We start from the raw sequence: 19,982 nt of genomic DNA on the forward strand, positions 1-19,982 counted from the left end.
AGGTGGAATTTCCTGTGCATCAGTTTCTGCCTATTGCCTTTCTCATTGTATTGCTTGGCTCCACCAGGGAAACTGGCTCCATCTCCTTCACACCCACCTTTTAGGTATTTATACACATTAATGAGGTGCCATCTCAGTCATCTCATCTCAAGGCTGAACAGGCCGAGCTTCCTCAGCCTGTCCTCGTAAGAGAGATGCTCCGGTCCCCCAGTCATCCTTGTTGCCCTCCTCTGGACCTGCTCAAGTCTCTCTGGCACCCAGGAGCCCAGAACTGGACACAGCACTCCGGATGTGGCCTCACCAGGGCTGAGTAGACGGGCAGGATCACCTCCTTCGACCTGCTGGCAATGCTCTTCCTAATGTACCCCAGGATACCGCTGGGCTTCCTGGCCGCAAGGGCCTGCTGGCTCAGGGACAGCCTGTTGTCCCCCGGGCCGCCCGGGTCAGACACCCGCGGGGCTCCTGCGCGCCGCGGCCTCGGCGGCTCCGGCCTCCGCTCCCCTCAGCGCCTTCCCAGCGCGGCCTCCCGCCGCCAGGGGGCGCGCCCCTCCGCCGCGGCGTGCGCGCTCCCCGCCCCGGCCCCGCCCCGCTTCCCGCCCGGCCGCGGCGCGAGCGCGGCCCCCGCGCGGCCGCCCATGGCCGGCGTCATCCGGCGGCTGGATGAGGCCGTGGTGAACCGCATCGCCGCCGGCGAGGTCATCCAGAGGCCGGCCAACGCCATCAAGGAGATGATCGAGAACTGGTAACGCGGGGTGCGCCCCTCCCGCAGCCCGGCCGCGCTGCGTGGGGCGGGGGGCTCTGCCGGGGCTGACACCGCGTCCCGCCCGCGTCCCCGGCCCCGCGTCCCGGCGGGCGGCGAGGGGCGAGCGGGAGCCCGGGTGCCGAGGAGGGGCGGTACCTGTGTGTGCTCGTACGGAACGCGGCGGGAGGGCAGCTCCGCTCGGAAAGCCGCGTTCCTGTCTGCGTTTGTGCTCCGGCTTGTTTTGTTCTTGTTTGAGAAACTTATGAATCGTTTGGTTTCGGAGCCAAGTTAGCATTCACAGAATCATTTAGGCTGGAAAAGACCCTTAAGATCGTCAAGTCCAGCCATTAACCCACCACTTCAAGTCTACCGCTAAGCCATGTCCCTAAGCACCACATCTTCAGGTCTTTTAAATACCCCCAGGGTCAGCGACTCAAACACTTCCTTGGCTGCCTGTTCTATGCTTGACCACCCTTTCTGTGAAGACATGTATCCTAATATACAATCGACATCTCTCCTTACGCAAGTTGAGGCGGTTTTCTCTTGACCCATCACTTGTTCCTTGGGAGAAGAGGCCAATCCCCACCTTGGTACAACCTCCTTTCAGGGAGGTGAGAGCAATAAGGTCATTCCTGAGCTTCCTTTTTTCCAGGTTAAACACCCCCAGCTTGCTCAGCCTCTCTTCATCAGACTTGTGCTCCAGACCCATTACCAGCTCCACTGCCCTTCTCTGGACATGCTCCAGCACCTCAGTGTCTTTCTAGCAGTGAGGGGCCCAAAGCTGAACACAGGATTTGAGGTGTGGCCTCACCAGTGCCAAGTGCAGGGGAACACTCATTGTCCTGCTGGTCACACTTTTGCTGATACAGGCCAGGATGCCTTTGGCCTTTTTGGCCACCTGGTTACACACTGGCTCATGTTCAGCCAGCTGTTAGAGCAGCACCCCCGGATCCTTTTCCATGTGGCAGCCTTCCAGCCACTCTCCCCTCAGCCTGTAGCATTGCATGGGGTTGTTGTCACGCAAGGGCAGGACCTGGCACTTCATCTTGTTGACCCTCATGCCATTTGCCTCAACCTATCAATCCAGCATGACCAGATCCCTCTGCAGAGCCTTCCTACCCTCCAGCAGATCAGTGCTTCTGCCCAGCTTGGTGTTATCTGCAAACTGACTAAGGGTACACTCAATCCCATCATCCAGGTCATGGATAAAGATATTAAGCAGAACTCTGGGATTGAAATTGCTTTCTTGGTTTTTTGGTTTCTGCAGTTTGGATGCTAAATCTACGAGTATCCAGGTAATAGTTAAAGAAGGTGGTCTGAAGTTCATCCAGGTCCAAGATAATGGCTGTGGTATCAGAGTAAGTAAACAGAGTTGACAGGTATATGCTGTTGTTTAATACTACCTTTTAAAAATTATTTCAATTGGTGTTTCTGATCTTGAAAAAACTCAGAGAGTGACTATTGCTTGTCCCTTTCACATAGAAAGAAGATCTGGATATTGTATGTGAGAGATTTACTACGAGTAAACTGCAAAAATTTGAAGACTTGGCTAGTATTTCTACATACGGTTTTAGGGGTGAGGTAAGCTCTTCATCAAGGTTTTGAAACTGTTCATTGTTGTTACTCTGCTGTAGTGGGCTGTACATACTGTCTCATTCCCAGTACTTTTTACAGAAGCTTCTGTTTTCTGAGAGAGTCTGCTATGTGAATATAGTATTCAAAATACATTTCAGTGTCTTCCAAGATTAGGTGGATTCCTATAGGGAGGTATATATTCTTTTTGCTTTCTGGATTAAGATTTTTTTTTTTAATTGAAACAAAGCCTGTCTTCTCAAATGATGGTTCAGGAACCTACAGATAAAAGTGGAAGATTTGAGTTGAAGGTGAATCTTTGATGTCAGACATTTGTCTAAATACCACATTTAAAACGAAATGTTCAAAATGTGCAGTGGTCTTCCTTTTCTTTTGCTATTAGACAAAGTTAGTATCTCTTACCCTTCAGATATACTGGTTTTTCATACTCTTATAGGCTGTATCTAAACTCTGGAAGAACAGTCAAGGATGAGCTTAACTTTCTCCTCTGGATGAACAAGATATATAAGTGTGTGTCCTGTGCTCAGATACAGAGATCCTCACATGCTCCCAAGAGTAGACTACTTGAGTCCTCTCCTCACACACTTTCAACATAATCATCTCCACAGTCAGTGGAGTCTGGTCCTGAGGCTGGTTTCATCTGTGTGGACACGTCCATTGAGTTTTCCAGGAAAACCATTATGACCTAACTTTGTAATATTACTTACAGTCAAGAGAAAGACTTGGGCAGGAGTGAGAAAGTAACAGCTAAAACCTTCCAACTGCTTTCTTGTTAACATGAAAAAGGCACAACTGTAATAATTTTGCAAATTTCTTTTAGTTATGCTACGTGGTTAACCACTTGCATTGTCAGTGATAATGAAATATTAGGGAAGCCAGAAGGATCTTCTGGATTAAATTCAGTATTATAGATACTAACATTTTTTTAAGCTTTACTGACCAGCAATTTCCTTGTAAGGATTTTTATTAATTACTTGCAAGTGGTATATTGAAATTTAGTGATGGTGTTTAAAGTGTGGACATGCCTCAGTGTTCTCCAGAGCAAGGTTTACAAAGATACTTTCTCTTTTCCTAGGCTTTGGCCAGCATCAGTCACGTTGCCCATGTTACAGTAACAACTAAAACAGCTGATGCAAAGTGTGCATTCAGGTATGCTACCTATTATCCAGGTGACTTCTGCTGCATGCAGTAACAGATGTATCTATTTCAGAACTCCTATTACGGAAGAGGGTATGGTAAGAGTAGGTACCAAAAAGGCTTGGAATATGAGAAAATGTATTTTTCCAAATTGTAAATGGAAGCTTGAGCTAAATAGTGTATTTTAAAATTGGTGGAGGTAGGTTGGGGAGGCAAGAGATCTTGAAGGAACTTCTACTTCAGTAGTTAATGTAGGCTAAACGTTGTCTTTTTCTCCATTTCAGGATAAAAGGTTATACATATATATTATGGGCATTGTGTCAAGCAAATTTCGGATGTCTCAGCATAGGAACTTACAGCTTAGTTTGTTATCCTGTGGTGCTTTATCCTATCCAAAAAGAGTTTTGAATGTTCTTTTGAAAACTTAATCTAAATTATAAGCAAGCTTTTCCATTAATTTCTTAACTACTTTTAAGAAAAGGAAGTGGTAAAAAAGAGATGTTCTGAATCTTGGTTTTTCAAAAGATTGTGTGGCTGTTGTCTTTCTTGCACTAAATACACAGGGTATGTGAGACAGCACAATAAAGTCTGTCCTTTGAATTTATGCATCTGTGTAACTTGCTGAAAGACCTACGTGGGTCAGAAATCTCTTATGCTCAAAATCCTGTTAGTGTCAAAAAGGAAACAGACTGAAGTCAAGAATTTCTCATTAGCATAATTGAAGTGTAAAGTCTAGTGAGAGAATTGTTATTAGGCTGTGTCTGCCTATTAAAGAAAAAATGCAGTAATCCTGCCTTTAGAGGAAAAGTCTCAGTAATACAATTTCAAAACACATATGCCATGATCTGCCTCCTTTCCTCTGCTATTATTCCCATCCCCCCACTGCCCCTCTGGCTCTTAAAATCAGCGAAGACAGTTTTACTCTAGCGGAAAGGTGTAGAAAGCTAATTCTCAGGGTCCCAAATTGTTTGCTGGGAGGAGTGTGACAATGATGGGATTTCTTTTGTTTTCTTCCTTTGTTGTCATCTGTCCATGTCCGCCCTCCTGTAAATCTAGATGTCTGACAACTTTTATTTTCTGCCTAGAGCTACTTACAGTGATGGAAAAATCAAAGCCCCTCCAAAGCCCTGTGCTGGAAACCAAGGAACTCAGATCACGGTAGGTTTTAGTGCCCGTTTTCTCTTGTTCCTTTTCTGTTCCTTGCTTGTTAGGCTTGCACCAATTACGTTGTAAGGTACATGACAGTATCACCTCTGGAGCTGCAGTTTGTCAGGTGAACGTAGGGAGGCAAGGAATAAATTGAATGTTGATTCTTCATAAACTAAAGTATTCTCAGAAAATTTATATATAAAATAAAAATTAACAGGATGGATTTAGATTAATTCTATAGTAAGAGAGAATTTTAAAAATTGTTTTTAATTGTGAACTTTTTCTCTGTAGGTTGAAGATCTCTTTTACAATGTAAATACAAGGAGGAAGGCTTTAAAGAATCCAAATGAAGAATATGCAAAAATACTAGAAGTTGTTAGCAGGTAAACTGAAATAGGAGGCTCCCAATTCTGTATACTGCTATAGGGAGTACCAGGGTTTTTCAGAGGGACTGGCAAGTGTGTGTTTGGTGTCATTTTGTTGGTGGTGGTGGTGATTTTGTTTGTTAAGGTTTTTTTAAGCTATTTTTTAGTGTGCACTACCAGATAACAGTCTGTCCAATTTGATGTGAAAAATCCACATAGGAAGTAGTGTATTCTATCTGTGACTATTAATTATTTCTAAGAATTCCAGCAAAGAAATGGTGATGGACTTGAACTCAAGTGAACTTTAAATATACTTGGGCTGAATAGAATTAATGTAAAATCTGCTCAGGAACATTGACATTTGGCTGAATACAGAAAAGTTGAATGGCAACTTAACATCCCCAAAAAGGAGTAATGTCACTTTAGCCACTAGATGTTCCTTGCCTGGGCCCCTTGGTTGCATCTTTTGCCACGTGCAGAGGCTTTGCAAGCAGGATCTGCACAATTTAAGCAAAAGAACTGCTTTAGACTTTCAGAAGACACGAAAGGTAGCAAAGAGTAGCAAGACTGTATACCAAGGTTTAGCCTACTCCCCAAATGAACTATTTAAGAGTCTTTACTGGATCAGGCAGACTTCAGCCAGGAGGTGGAAGGTCAGCTCCTGCTGCTCTGTCAAACAGAATGATCTGAAGTCTTCCTGAGTTACAGCCCTCCACCTCATTGGTTGTTGTTTTTCATTAGGATTTTTCTGTTACTTAATTTTGGTGGGTTTTTCCACTTGAATTTTTGAGTTCACAGTCACAGCAGTCTAATCTTTGTCTGCATTTTTACATTTCTCATTGTGCAAGGTTCTGTGGTGTTTTTTTTATTCACTATGCAGTAATTTCCCTGGAAGTTTGAGCCAAGATTGTGGAGCTGTAGTGTATCAGATCTCAGCTGTGGGACCACAAATAGCTGAACTGTCTGGGTAGGGGAAGTTATAAGGGTGGGCCAGCCATTATTCAGATGCTTCTCCCTAGTAGTTGAGACTTGCTTCTGTTGTACTTAGGATGTTTTGGTGTTTTTATTTAGTTAAACCTGTGCAGTGAAACTGAAAAAACAGGTCTGTAGGAGCCGATCCTTTTTTTTGAGAAATAAGCTAAGCTGATCCTTGAATTTCTTATGGTTACAGTTGAGTTATAAATAGGACGTGCTTTTTTTTTTTTTAGCTATGCAGTCTACAAAAGCTCAGGTTGGCTCAAATTGCATTACTGTCTAACAGGAAGTGAAATTGCTTGCCCCTATTACTAGCTGCTTTTCAGCAATCAGGGGAAACAATTAACTTTTCTTCCACATACTGCAGACTTACATTTATGTGTTTTTCAGGTATGCTATCCATAACTCAGGCATCAGCTTTTCAGTTAAAAAGGTGTGTAGATAAAGTCTTTGTAACTTCACTGTGTGTCTGTATGTGCCTGTGTATATATACATAATGTGTGTATCTGAAAATGCCAGAAAATTTGCACTGCATCTTTTGGAGCAGGGACAGCACACAAAGCCTTCCCTTGTACTGCACTGTTGAAGGGTATGTTGGTGCAGTTTGCCTAGAAAGCACATCAGTTAGAAGTAAGCAAGACAAAAATATATTTGTCAGGAGTTTGTATGTTTCTGTGCGGTCAGTGCTGTATTTGGTTTAGCTTTATGAGCTGTTTCAGCTTCTCTGGAGAGGCTGGTTACTAAGTACTATATGAAAGAGGCTGGGGTAGATTACCCTCATTCTGTGCCATTCTTGATAATTATTTACTGAACTGAGTGTGTTCCTCACTTTCCATGGTGGAGTTACTAGCCTCAGTGGGTCTGATGTGCTCCAGCTGATCTTGTAAATACGTGCCATTTACCATCCATTGCTTTTTGAACATAAGTAAGTAAATAAGAATACAAAACAATATAATGATGTTATGTTGTTCCCTGCCTTTGTTTTAGAAATGTTATTGTGTAGTTTAAAGTATTTCTAAAACTTTGTCCCGAAAGGTGAATTGATTGACACTCATTTCTGCCCTCTTTAGCAAGGTGACACCGTGTCAGATGTTAGAACCTTATCCAACGCCTCAACAGTGGACAACATTAGGGCCATCTTTGGAAATGCTGTTAGCAGGTATGTTGATGTCAAGTTTCCTTTTGATATTCCAGTGAATCACCCTCCCTTTTCTCTTTAAATACCATGGGCTATGATAACTTTTCTTGCTTCCTTCAAGGTTAATTTCAGAGAAGAGGGAGTGCAGCAATTAGAGAGCTCTTGCTTCTTTTCAGAATGTGTGACTTTTTTTGTGCACCAAAGGGAAGAGGAAAGTTACAAAATTGTTCCTTTAATGTACTGAAAAGGAAACATCTGCTTGTAACTTTGCGAGTGCTCATGTAAAAACAGCAAGCTGAACCTGTGTTCTCTACAAGTTCATATTCTCTTCCTATACCATGAAAATCTTACCTCTTCTTACTGTCTGCTACCTCATAAATTTTGAAGCTACTCATATTGTTTTTTCTGAAATCTTATGGTTTCTTATTTTGACAAAAGCTACATTAGCTGAGGCTGTGTAAATCAGGTAGAAAAGTTAAAAAACTAAAAGATTGTATTTTGAAGATGTATCTGCCATTGTAGGAAAAATCCTCTTTATGAGACTTTCAGCTGTGAAGAATTCATGTTATGAATTTGTCCCATGAATAGCTGGGTGTCATTTTGATTCTGTTCTGTTACTGACTGAAGTCAAACTTCACATTTAATGAATGTAATTTCTAATTAATGAAAACACCTTTAGGAAACACAGCAAAATAGAGAGGCTACTCAGTAATAAGGTTTGCAGCTTTATGTATTTCCTTGTTAAGTATTCGTTTTTTCCTACTATGGATGCTCCTTTGGCAAGAGTTTTTCCTTTGTACAGTTCAGGATAAATTGCCCACTTCACAGTAAATGTTGTGATAATTTATTTTCAAACAAAACTTTTAATTTACCCAGTTCAAGGTGGTGTTAAAAACTGAACACAAATAAAAATGGCACTTGGTATATATTTAAGTTGAATTGGAAAGACGTTTTTACATTTTAACGACTACTCAACAGACCACCAAGACATATTAGACTGACAAAAGTGGACAAAGTAGTCCAAGAAATAATGTGCTTGTTCTTCCCTGGCTGTAGACAATTTTGAAGTGTTCTTGTCAATCACTGTCAATGACTTAAACAAAGAAATGCATGTTAGAATTATCAATAGATTATAATGCTGTGGATACTGTAATATGTTGCAGTATTAAAAAGATAATGGAGATAATTTTACAAACTCCAACCATACAACATTACCAGTTTACACTTAGTTGAGAAGAGGAAATGATACAGTTCAGGTTGAATAATTATTGTGGCCCAGCAGTCAGTGTTTGAGCTCTGAAATAATTCTAATGTTTTCATTAACTGGGATAGAAGATAGATCAGTATATGAAGTAGTGAGATTGAGCAATAGGCCCTGAGCCAAAGTTGACCTTTAGATGAACCTTCCAACCATATGTTATATGATATTTTTATCTGCTCATTAGCAAAATATGCATGATCATTAGCAAAATATGTAGTGTAATAAGAATATATTTATCTTTCCAAATTTAGAGGATGGACAAGGCAGTGAAATCAGACATCTGACCTTGTTTGGGGGTGTATGGTCAAAGCCAACTCCCTTGGTTCCTCCTTGAGCCCTGGCCAGGCTTTGGGTGGAACCCAAGAAGAGAATGAAACCAGATGTTTCTGCATTAGGGTTATGTGGGCTTTTTTAGTCAACAGTGTAAAAGCTGGACCCTCTCACAGCGAAGGTGGAGTCTTCACCTACAAATGAGCTCACTGTGTAGGATTTCCCAGTTACCAGGAGTGGTTTTGCTGTCCTGCACTGTGACCAGGGCTCCCCAGCTGATGTGTGGATCTGGGTGATGGTAAAGTGTTAGGGTAACTGGTGTTGTATCTTCTTAATCACTGTAGGCAATCTTCTGTAGTAATGAGTAGGTGCATTACTTAGGTTATCCCTTTGTAATTCTTTGCTGTTTTGAACTACAGTTAATTACACTCATCCCTTAGAGCTGGTGTCTGTATCTTTTGTGCTGACCCTGCCAGCTGGCGAAACAGAGTATCATGTACTGTTGAAAATTTGCAGAGTTAATTTTTTGATTGTGTTTCTGTCAAACTTAATAGGGAACTGATAGAAGTGGGCTGTGAAGATGCAAATCTGGCCTTTAAAATGAAAGGTTACATCACGAATGCAAACTACTCAGTGAAGAAATGCATATTTTTACTCTTCATAAACCGTAAGTTAAAAAAAAGGCAGCATTATGTACAGTCATGTGTTGCTTACATAAACAGAAGAACAAAACTTTCTGAAGACCTACAAAGTACCTGAGCGTTCTTAAAAACATTTTTAAGAATAAATATTGCAGTTAATTGTAAATCTTAAAGTGTTTTTTGATTTGTAATGTGCATCACACTTGGCACTGTATTTAGTGGAAAACAGCTAAAACTGGGCCTAAAGAAGTACCGAGGAGTATCGAGGTTATGGTTGTGTCCTGCCAGCTTACACTGAGTGATCTCTCCATTCTGTACCAACACTGGCATCGGTTGCAACAAACCTTGACTGTATGAAATAATGAAAAGGTAGTTTGGTTATTTCAGCATTTGTGGAAAAAAATACTTCTGAGTATAAAACATGCTAAGAAAATATTGTCTATTCCTGGTTTTATATGAAGAATAAATAGGTCTTGGGGGAAAATGTGCTTAACAGATACCTTTTGAAGACACGAAGCATGAAGATGTCTGAAGGAGCAGCTGGGCACTGTGCAGTGTGTTTTAGCTGGGCTCTTTGAAAACAGCGCTGTGTTCTGTGTTTCAGATCGGTTGGTAGAGTCAGCCGCTATGCGCAAAGCCATAGAAACTGTGTACGCTGCTTATTTGCCAAAAAGCACGCACCCATTCCTATACTTAAGGTAAAGTAATAGGAAGATGTAGCCTTTTCATGTTGTAGGATATAACTAGGGTGAGTAGTTTAGAAGGACATTTCTGTTCCTTGTAGTAGTGTTAAGCATTGCACTGAGGTAATTAATTGCGAGACAGGAGATTATTAAGTAACATCAAGGAAATCTTAAGAAGGCAGACCTTGTTTTTAGAAGTAGTGAGTATCTGTAATTTCAGCTGAAGTCCTTTCCTGTTAATTCATGAGACACTGCAAGTAAAAGATATTTGTAAAAATGGGTTTTTGTAGTTGTACAATGGCGATGTTGGTTTAAGCTTACCTATGTAAGCTTATTTTGCCGAGTGATTTTGGATTATTTTTTAATACACTAAACAAGTCTGACTGTAATAAAACTTTAGCAGGTTTCAGGATCTTCTTGACTTCTTTGTATGGAATTTGTGTGGACAAATTTTGTCAAATTTGAACCAATTTTTGCTTTCTCTGCCATCCATGGGGTATTTTAGGTTAACTTCTTTTAAAATGTTTTCCAGCCTGGAAATAGCTCCCCAGAATGTAGATGTGAATGTGCATCCTACAAAACACGAGGTCCATTTTCTTCATGAAGACAGTATTCTGGAACGTGTGCAACAACATGTAGAGAGCAAGTTACTGGGCTCTAATTCTTCAAGGATGTACTTCACTCAGGTGAGAACGTGTATGGAGTGATGGCAGTTCTGCATTATTGTAATGATCAGGGATACTTTTACTCTGTTCAATAGTGCAGTCTTTGCAGATATGGCACTTAAAAGTGTTGTACTGGTACCTTAAGATATTTGCTCTATGTTTCAGGGATGAAGTCACTTTAATACACCAGTATGGCAAAAGAGAGAAAAAAAAAGTATGGAAACACTTTAAGTATATTTCTGTCAAGTACCTGTTCGGTTGTCTTGATTTTATAAGTATGTTAGCCTTCACATGTGGTAAATTGTTTTCTTATTCTGCCCTGGTTTATGTGAAGATGATGTGATTGAGGAAACTGTTCTGTGTATTTGATAACACTTTGGATTTAATCTAACCAGAAAAAAAGTCAGGAAGATGTTCTACTCTCTCTTTATGTAAAGCATAGCATGAGAACTACTATAATTTTTATACAAACTAATTTCCTTGTGATTTTTTTACCTTAAAGATTTTTTTCCTTTGAGACAAAGGAATGGTAACTAATGATTTTAGCTGCCAAGATGATGACGTTCCCTTTATGTGGATAGCAAGTGCAAAGATGGTGGCCTTTTAAGCAGTTGACACTGTGTTGGTGGGGTTTCAAATTTGCTCCTGAGCAGTAAGAAGTGTGATTGATCTTTCTGGGCTTTTTTAAATGTTATTCAATCTCTTCTCTTTGTTTCCCCATATCTGAATGAAGACGTTGCTTCCAGGGGCTGACTGCTCTTCCAGTGAGGTTGTAAAATCAGCAGCAAACCCTTCTGTGGTTACGAAGGGAACCAGCGATAAAGTTTACGCGCACCAGATGGTCCGCACTGATTCCCGAGAGCAGAAATTGGATGCTTTTCTTCAGCCAGTGAGCAACCCCCTAAGTGCAGGCCCCACTGAAGTGACAGCAGAGGTTAATGCAGGACCTCCAGAGGGTGCAGGCAGACCCCAGGATGCTGAAATGGAAGAAGTCAGCGACCTGGTTGAAATGGCTGATGTTCAGGAGGATGCAGTGAAGCCTGGGGGGCCAAGCGAGAGTCGACACCTGTCTCCTGAGACTGTGCCTTCTAGGTGAGTCTCACCTTTCGTCAGGTGGTGCAAGGCTACCTATTCATTTCATGGCATAGCCCTGAAACTATAGATTTTTCTGATCTCTTTGGACTTCTGCTTTTCCAGAGGGGGAAAATTCTCTAGAATAACTTTTCATGACATTTTATTGAGAAATTAAAGTTAATCTGTGAACTGTGAATTATGTAATTTGTGATAAATTTTGTGACTGGAATAGGATTTCCATGCATACTGAAAGGCAGGAAGCAATATACATAATGGCATTAGTTTAGGGAGATCATACTGGTCTGTCTCTTTCTGGAAGCTTCCCTTTTGTGGAGGGATAGAAACTACATCACTGAATTTGACAGGCATTACCCTAACAAAGGTAAAAGTGCTATTATTATTGTTAGAGCTCCTGGAAGAGCTGTTAGGAGAGGCCAAAGTCTTCTGAGGGAATCTGATTCCCTCTCCCCGGTATAACGGAAAAATGGGCATGGAAAAAAAAATCATTAGAAATACCAACATATTTAGATATATCCTTTAGAGCCCAATTTGCTTGGTGCTTAAGCAACAATTGCCTAGTATTAGAGTCACAAATTCTCTTAAAATTCTGAACTACCCTTTCCTAACAAATTATTCCTCAGAAGCAAAATAAAACTGTCTTTCTGGGAAACTGTCTGCATTTCCTGTGTTAACATACAGCATGTGAATTGAGCATCCCATCTGTTGCTGTGTTTAGCCTAAATGATAGGAGAATTGAACATAATTCCTTTTGTTTTGGTATTGCAGGAAGAGACCACGGGAAGACATGGACATAGAATTGGAGAAAGATCACACCAGAAAGGACATGACTGCTGCTTGCACCCCTAGAAGAAGAATTATCAACTTGACTAGTGTGTTGACTCTCCAGGAAGAAATTGAGAACCAGGCACATGCAAGTAAGCAAGGCTTGTTTCTCAAAATTACTGTTATTCCACCAACTAAATATGACTGTTTGAACTGGAAAAAGGTATTTAAAAGGAGGCCCAGTGAACTTACTGTGTTGCTAAGCAAGTTTTTAACAAAAGTTTTTGCTTTTCATTTTTATTTGTATCTGTCCCACTTATATGAAATGGTGAGACTTGTAAAATATTGTCTCTTTTGTAAAGAGTTGTTTTAGACAAAGGTAAATGGTTTGCGATTCTTTCTAGGGTGTTTCCCTCTTAGCTCAGTTGCCTCTGAAGGCAACTTACCCTGACTCATACCCTTATTATTCATGTCTAAATGCTAGGAATATCACATCCTGGGGGCTCTGTTGGATTTGTTTTGATTTTTCTGCTTGTAAGAACTGGGGACACTCCACACAGACATCTGTAATAAATAACTTTATAAACTGCTAAGAATCTTAAACTTTAGAAAGCATGAACTTTTACTTTACTTGTGCTGCAGTAAATGTTTTGCAGAAGACTGGTAATTCTGAGCCAGTAATTCCATATGTGACTGTCACTGTTTAAATACTGAAATCAAAGAGTTGTCCCTGAACCATAAAATACCCAAAAATGTCTCAAAATGCGTGATAGAACTTTTGAAGCTGCCTATGGTTGTGTCTCATCTTCACATCTGTAAGAAATACCTAGAAGAGACTTTGGAAAGAGAGAAATCTTTTCTCAGGCTGTTACCCTCTTTTGGAAAACATAAGAGTGGAATTAGGGTAGCGTAGTGCTTTGTACATGCTGTGACTGCAGTGCCAAACATCTGTAACAAAGCTGCTCCCAAGGATGGCAACTAGTGAATTTTTTTTGTGGAATGCCTAAAATGAACTCTTTTATGAAATCTGACATCTCATACCCTTCCCAGCCTTCTCATTCATATATATATATATTTAAAAAAACTTTGTGAGAGAAAAACAAAGAAATTATGAAAAAAAAATTACGGACCTATTCTATCACACTTTTAGAATTTAGTTTGACAATACCTAGATTCTGCTGCAAAGCTGGTTTACACCTGCAGTTTTTGAAGTACATGTATGCTGCTCACCAATCTCCTGTGGCTGGAAATTAATCTTGGAAGGTATTCAAACACAGGGTTTTTAATTTTAATTTTTTTTTCTAATTTGCATTTGTAGTTTAAATGTTAAATAACTATTCTCCCTTATGCTTTAATAGTATGAGTATGCACAGAAGTTATTAATATTTCAAAACTTGTGAATAATTGGTCATACAGGGATATAAGAAGAAGCAGGGGTGTAGTAGGACTGAACAGTAATCTGAGACTTTCATGCTAAGAAGACGCAAACCACTCAACTAAATAAATGAGGGCAGGGTTGTGTCTCGGTTTTGGAGACAAAACTTCAGGAGGAAACACTCCAGAGTGTCTGCTCCGAAGGGAAAAGGGCCTACCCTTTTCCTCCACCAATAAGACAAGTGGGTCACAGCAAGTGAAAGTGGAAAAAACAAACTGTTTATTAACACACAAACAAAACAGGGTAGAACAGGATAAAAATAAAACCTCCAAATACAACACATTCCCGGAGAGGGAACAGCCACATGGGCTCGGACCAGCTGGGGCCACCCCATGGGCCTGCTGGGGCCACCCGCAGGCTCCCCGGACTGGCTAGGAGGGAAGGGAGGCAGTGAGGCAAGGGAGAGAGAAGGGAAAAAGAACAAGTAAAAAAAATCCAACAGAACCTTTTCCCAGCTGTGCGGAACACAAAAGAAACCCAAAGAGCAGCACAGCGCTCCCGGCGCACTCCCTCCGAGCCCCGCAGAGCCCCAGAGCCCCCCGAGCCCTTGGGCTGAGCCATTAAAGTGCCCCGCACTCGGTCCCACGGCCCCACCCCCCGGGCCCATCTAAAGGCACAGCGGCCTTGGGCGGTGAGCGGGCGGTTTAGGAATAAAGCGGCTTCATAACATCACCCCAGGACAGGCTGCAACTATGAAATGACATCCTTTTGTTTCTTCCCCACCTCTCTATTGTTTCAGAACTTCAGGAGATGCTACGTGATCACTCGTTTGTTGGTTGTGTTAGTCCTCAGTGGGCTCTGGCCCAGTATCAGACAAAGCTGTACCTTCTCAATACAACAAAACTCAGGTAAAAGAGTTGTAAGACCTGTTGGCAGCTGAAATAAGTACCAGTTGTGAAGCTAATTAGAAGAAGGAAGGAAATTACAGAGAAAACAACATCGTTCTCGTTGCCTATCTGAAAAGTCATGAGGCTAAAGATTAAGCACAGTTCAGAACAGTGGAAACAAGTCTGGCACACTTGGGAAAAGTTGCAGGGAATCAGTGTAACTAAAATGCCAACTACTGTATTCTGCACTCACAGAGAGTGGGAAGGGAAAGAATTTTTCTTGCTTCATGATGCTCTATGATCATCATCATAATTTGCTGCAGGATCATCTACAGCACGCTGTATAGAGCAGAGTCTTCAGAAGAGTCCTGTAAAACATTGTATCCAGCTGGGTTAAGAGTATCTGCAGGACATGATTGTAACACAAAATGTGTAATTTTGCCTCTGCAGCCTTACAGGGCCAGCTACATAATTTTTTGTAACAAATCAGAGAATAGACTTGAGGTAGATATGTCTATTAATTTCACAGTTCCTTTGCATTTCTTACAGTGCAGTAAAGGAGTAAAGAAGTGGAAATATAAACTATCAGGGAATAAATTGATAGGGATTGGATACTTGAGTATGTAACCTTTCTGCACCAGTGTGGCTGATGAGGTCAGAAACCAAGAAATAGACTTGTAAATACCTAGATAGTGCAGGTGAACCCTTACACTCTTTAGTTAAAATAAGATCTTTATTAATAGGACTGAATATATACATCTGATGTTTCCAGGATGATACTTTCCCTTCTTAATTATGGTAACTTGTACATATGATATCCTGTCCATATAAATAATTTTTATGCTTCAATTTAGCCAAGAACTCTTCTACCAGATACTTATTTATGACTTTGCAAACTTTGGAGTCTTAAGGTTGTCTGTAAGTATAATTTTACATTATATCCTATATAAAAAGATTTTAAAACAATGTATTTACAAAATGTCTGTCCTTTCAGACAAATGCATGGTTTTTGGTTGCACAGTCAGGTTGGCTTTTGTCCACTACAAGAGCATTGTTTTGTTTCTCAGTAAGAATGTAGAAAATTCAGTAATTTTGTAGCTCCTACTGTTAAATTGTCATCCTGGCTGCTTGTTATTAGTGTCAGTTGTAGTTGTTCACCAAGTTTTGCTGTTGCTCATTACATTGGGACAAATAATTAATTTGAATACACAAATTACAGAAATACAGTGTTGATTGCCAGTGTTCGTCCTGTAAAATATCACAGTGCTCAGCAGGATTGTGGACTGCAGAGAAAGAAGAAAGAAATTCATACCTTTTTAGCCTGGTTGTGATAAACAGAACTGTTAGTTCTGCAGGCCAGATGTAGTGTATTACAATTAGTTAGTATGTGAAGGAAGAAGCTATAGATTTCCAATAGGGTGTGCTGATCATTAACCAAAGTTTTGCTTTCTTCATTTTTTAGGAGCCAGCTCCTTTATATGAGCTTTCCATGCTTGCTTTAGAGGATCCCGAAAGTGGCTGGACAGAAGAAGATGGCCCAAAAGAAGGGCTTGCTGAGTACATTGTGGAGTTTTTGAAAAAGAAGACTGAAATGTTGAAAGATTATTTTTCTCTTGAAATTGATGAGGTGACTGCAGCTATTACTTCTGACAGTAAATGAATGGTGGACTTGGCAGTGTTAGGTTTATGGCTGGATTCAACCTTAAAGGTCTTTTCCAACCTAAATGATTCCATAATTCTACATTTTGGTGACAGATAACTGCAGTAGTTTGCTTGCAGTGCTTACCATCATTAAGAATTAGTTCCAGTAAGATTTTAGGTGGCATAAGCCTTTCGTTAAAAATGCTCAGCACTTACGCTGCCTCTAAGAAGGGTGCTACACAAAGTTTCTGTTTAATTAGTTACCAAGTCACAGAATGGGTTAGGTTGGCAGGGACCACAGTGGGTCATCTGTTCCAACCTCCTTGCTCAGGCAGGGTCATCCTGGAGCACACGGCACAGGATTGCATCCAGGTGGTTCTTGGATTTGTCCAGTGAGGGAAACTCCACAGCCTCTCTGGGCAATCCACAATTTAGTCATTGCTTCCATAACTAATGCAGATCTCTTGACCAACAAGGTGTGAATCTTAACCAGTTTTCAAGTCAGACAGGGCTGCAGCACCACTGTGGCTCTTAATGTGTCTTTTTTGTGTGGCTTTAAGGCATCCCTTACTTTATACAAAAGTGAACAACTTCATCAAGCCCAGGCACTTCATTTGGATGTTTGCCCGGGAAGTGGTACCTGTGTATCCTAGAGCTAGAGGAGAAGGTTGAATTCAGCCACTCCCTGAGCTGAGTGGCTTAATCCATGCCTTGTGAAATTAAACTCTGCCAATAACTCTCTTCCTTCCAGGCAATGTCTGCCTGGCATCAGGCTTTAGAAACTTGTAAGGCTCACTGAGTTTGGTAAGAAACAGTCTTACAATATGTAACAGTTCTGGTGCTTTTACTGCGAGGAAGAACTTTCTTTTTTTACTGAAGTAGCAGTGTTGCCTTGCAGGAAGGAAATCTTACTGGGTTACCACTTCTGATAGACAACTATGTCCCACCACTGGAAGGACTGCCTATGTTTATCCTGCGCTTGGCCACAGAGGTATATTCTCTTAATTATTCTAACAATGCACAATTACTTTTTTTACTTTACATTTAAGCAATTCCAGCCTTCCTTTGCAGTTTCTGGTGCAGCTTAAGTGTACTGTTACGTGTTCCAGATGCTTTTCTGTGGTTACTGATTAGTTATGCTTTGCCTCTGTATTTATAACTACTGACTGAATGAGCCTCTATTTTGATTTAAAAGCCTGCATTCCTACCCTCTTTTTCATTCTATAATTTTACCTTACCAGGACAAAAATGGCCAATACATTAATATGAATTTTCCATGTTAAGAATCTCTATCAAGTCTCTTACTGCTACCCAGATTCTGTAAGATGACTCTTTTTTTTTTTGTAACAGGTAAACTGGGATGAAGAAAAGGAGTGTTTTGAAAGCCTAAGTAAAGAACTATCCATGTTCTACTCCATCAGAAAGCAGTATATAATAGAGGAAGCCAACCCGGCAAACTCTCAGGTACAAGAATACTGTAACTAGTCCTGTGAGCAGATAACTAACAACATACAGGAAACTGCTGCTCTTTCAGATATAGACTTATAATCCCAGCTCTTTCAGTGAACTGAGTCAAGTAGCAGCGTGGCAAGATTCTGAAAGAATGTGGCTTAAATTTTCTGAAGTATTACAGGTATTGAGGGAACCTTTTAACTTTGGGCATTGCAGTGTACTTAATATTATAACAAGCCTCCTTGGCCTCCAAGTTGGAAATGTATTTTTTATGCTATATTTCTACAGAAGAACAAGGATGCATATAAATTTAAAATACAGCCTGATTGTGTCTAAATATCTGCCCAATCATTCAGTTAAGCTCACCCATTCTGCAAGTGACTTCACAGAGCTTAGAATTTACTGTATAGAATGAACTTTTCTAATACCAGCAGAATTTTACAATTTTTGTAGTCTTACATAGTAAAGTTTTTAAGGAGTGCTGTCCTCTAGTTAAACAGAACCTCGGTTTAATTGTTTGTACTTTTCTTCCTGTATTTCAGAATGAAGATTCTGAGTCTGGTTCAACAACATGGAAATGGACTGTGGAACATGTGCTTTACAAAGCTTTTAGGACTCATCTTTTACCTCCTAAACACTTTGCAGAAGATGGCAACATTTTGCAGCTTGCTAACCTGCCTGACCTGTATAAAGTTTTTGAAAGATGTTGAGCACATAGTTATTAAAGACTGTTTTTTTAGATAGACACCATTTATGTTACCTTCAATTTTACTTAGTAGAAGATAAAGCTGGAATCTTGATGGAAGAAAAAAAGAGGGGATTTAGTATCATACTAAACTACTAACATGGCAGCAAATGGTCTATTTTCCTTCTGTTGATCAAAGTATAAAAAGCATAATTTTTGCTTTGTCTAAACCCACCAAAATCCCTACAATAAAATCTCCACTTACACTCTGAGTTTCCCTATTAACCAATCTGCTGACAGAATACACTTCTACTGAAGAAAATTAACTGGGTTAAGTGATTGTGGAAGAAGATAGAGCTTAATTTAGTTGAAATGTGAGTGCTTTAACTTCACTGCTTTTGGAAATCAAATTAGGTTACCTGCATTCTTTTAAGCATGACTGTTGTCTGACATTACCTGCAATGTGAATGTACATGCAAAGCACTAAAATCATCCATAACTGCAGGAGTTAGGCTTGTAATATTTCAGGACCCTTGCTGAAATAAGGCAAATCCCTTCCCTTTTAATCAAGGAGTCAGAGAATAGAAATGGGAATGCTCTGGCAGGTAGTAAATGAGCATGCACACATAATATTAATTGTCTCCAATTTAATGAGTAGGGCTTAGGAGATCTGTTACTTACAAGGCTGTCCCAACAGAGAAAACATTTTTCTAAGTCCAAGAGGCATTTAGCATCCAAACCAAAAAGGAAAGCAAGCTTCATTTTTTACACTGTAAAGATTTCTGTTCCATTTGAAAGCAGCTCTGGTACAAGCAGAAGCATTAACGCTCTTGGATTGCTGAGGTGCCAAACCCTGCCTTCCTTTGAGAAATACTCATGAAGGGCAGCAGTTTGATGTGAGTCCAAAAAGACAGGTCCTCTCAGATGGGCATCTGCTGGCCTCAAGTAAAGTATAACACAGGGGCTGTGTAACTTCAACTATTTCAAGGGTGCCAAGTGCAGATGCTGATAATTTCTCACCAGTGATGTGCCAGCTTCAAAAGAGTGGGAGTTCTCAATAGTAGAAAACCACACTGTTCCAGAAAGCATCTCCTTCCTTCTGCTCCCCCTCTTCGACGACAATCCTGGCGATGGGATAACTACTGGGGAATTCGTGTCTTCTTGAGCCAGGCAGCCCAGCAAATGACATCTGAAGTGAGCAGAATCTGGCTTCAGCTGGCCTCAGCCCACATATTACTTCTGGCAATGAGGGGGCATGGAGAATGTGGAGAATATAGGAACTACTAATGGAAATAATATTTGTATTGTGATTCCATTGTGCTTGCCCTTGCTAGTGTGCTTGTCTTGTGATTTCAGCATACTGCTGTATCACTCTTCACATGTAATACCTAATATATCAAATAAGTAAATTTGATATTGAACATGAAAAGCTCTCTCTGTGGAACATCCAAAAGAACCTGGACTCC

The 19,982-nt window shown here is 40.6% G+C and overlaps 1 protein-coding gene across 2 annotated transcripts; it reads left to right on the forward strand.

Annotated features, from left to right (window-relative positions):
* Positions 1-592: 592 nt before the first annotated feature.
* MLH1 (mutL homolog 1) lies at positions 593-18,788 on the forward strand. 2 transcript variants are annotated; one of them, XM_039549204.1, is made up of 19 exons: positions 593-742; positions 2,010-2,100; positions 2,225-2,323; positions 3,411-3,484; positions 4,558-4,630; positions 4,913-5,004; positions 6,352-6,394; positions 7,032-7,120; positions 9,185-9,297; positions 9,876-9,969; positions 10,487-10,640; positions 11,353-11,711; positions 12,480-12,628; positions 14,651-14,759; positions 15,593-15,656; positions 16,201-16,365; positions 17,278-17,370; positions 17,730-17,843; positions 18,374-18,788. In XM_039549204.1, exons 1-19 carry the CDS (start codon positions 636-638, stop codon positions 18,539-18,541), a joined length of 2,250 nt encoding a protein of 749 aa, XP_039405138.1. In that variant the 5' UTR covers positions 593-635; the 3' UTR covers positions 18,542-18,788. The 2 variants fall into 2 exon arrangements, with proteins under 2 accessions (XP_039405138.1, XP_039405139.1); XM_039549205.1 differs by lacking the exons at positions 593-742; positions 2,010-2,100; positions 2,225-2,323; ... (4 more) ...; positions 7,032-7,120; positions 9,876-9,969.
* The last annotated feature ends 1,194 nt before the right edge of the window (positions 18,789-19,982 follow it).

The sequence above is a fragment of the Corvus cornix genome, chromosome 2, assembly GCF_000738735.6.
Source record: "Corvus cornix cornix isolate S_Up_H32 chromosome 2, ASM73873v5, whole genome shotgun sequence".
Classification (NCBI taxonomy): Eukaryota; Metazoa; Chordata; class Aves; order Passeriformes; family Corvidae; genus Corvus; species Corvus cornix.

Excerpts from the sequence above, each read along its gene's own strand:
- MLH1 (XM_039549204.1), top strand. The coding sequence starts at position 636 with ATGGCCGGCGTCATCCGGCGGCTGGATGAGGCCGTGGTGAACCGCATC. Across the intron at positions 743-2,009 it reads AAGGAGATGATCGAGAACTG|TTTGGATGCTAAATCTACGA; the intron begins GTAACGCGGGGT and ends TGGTTTCTGCAG. Across the intron at positions 16,366-17,277 it reads TTTCTCTTGAAATTGATGAG|GAAGGAAATCTTACTGGGTT; the intron begins GTGACTGCAGCT and ends GTTGCCTTGCAG.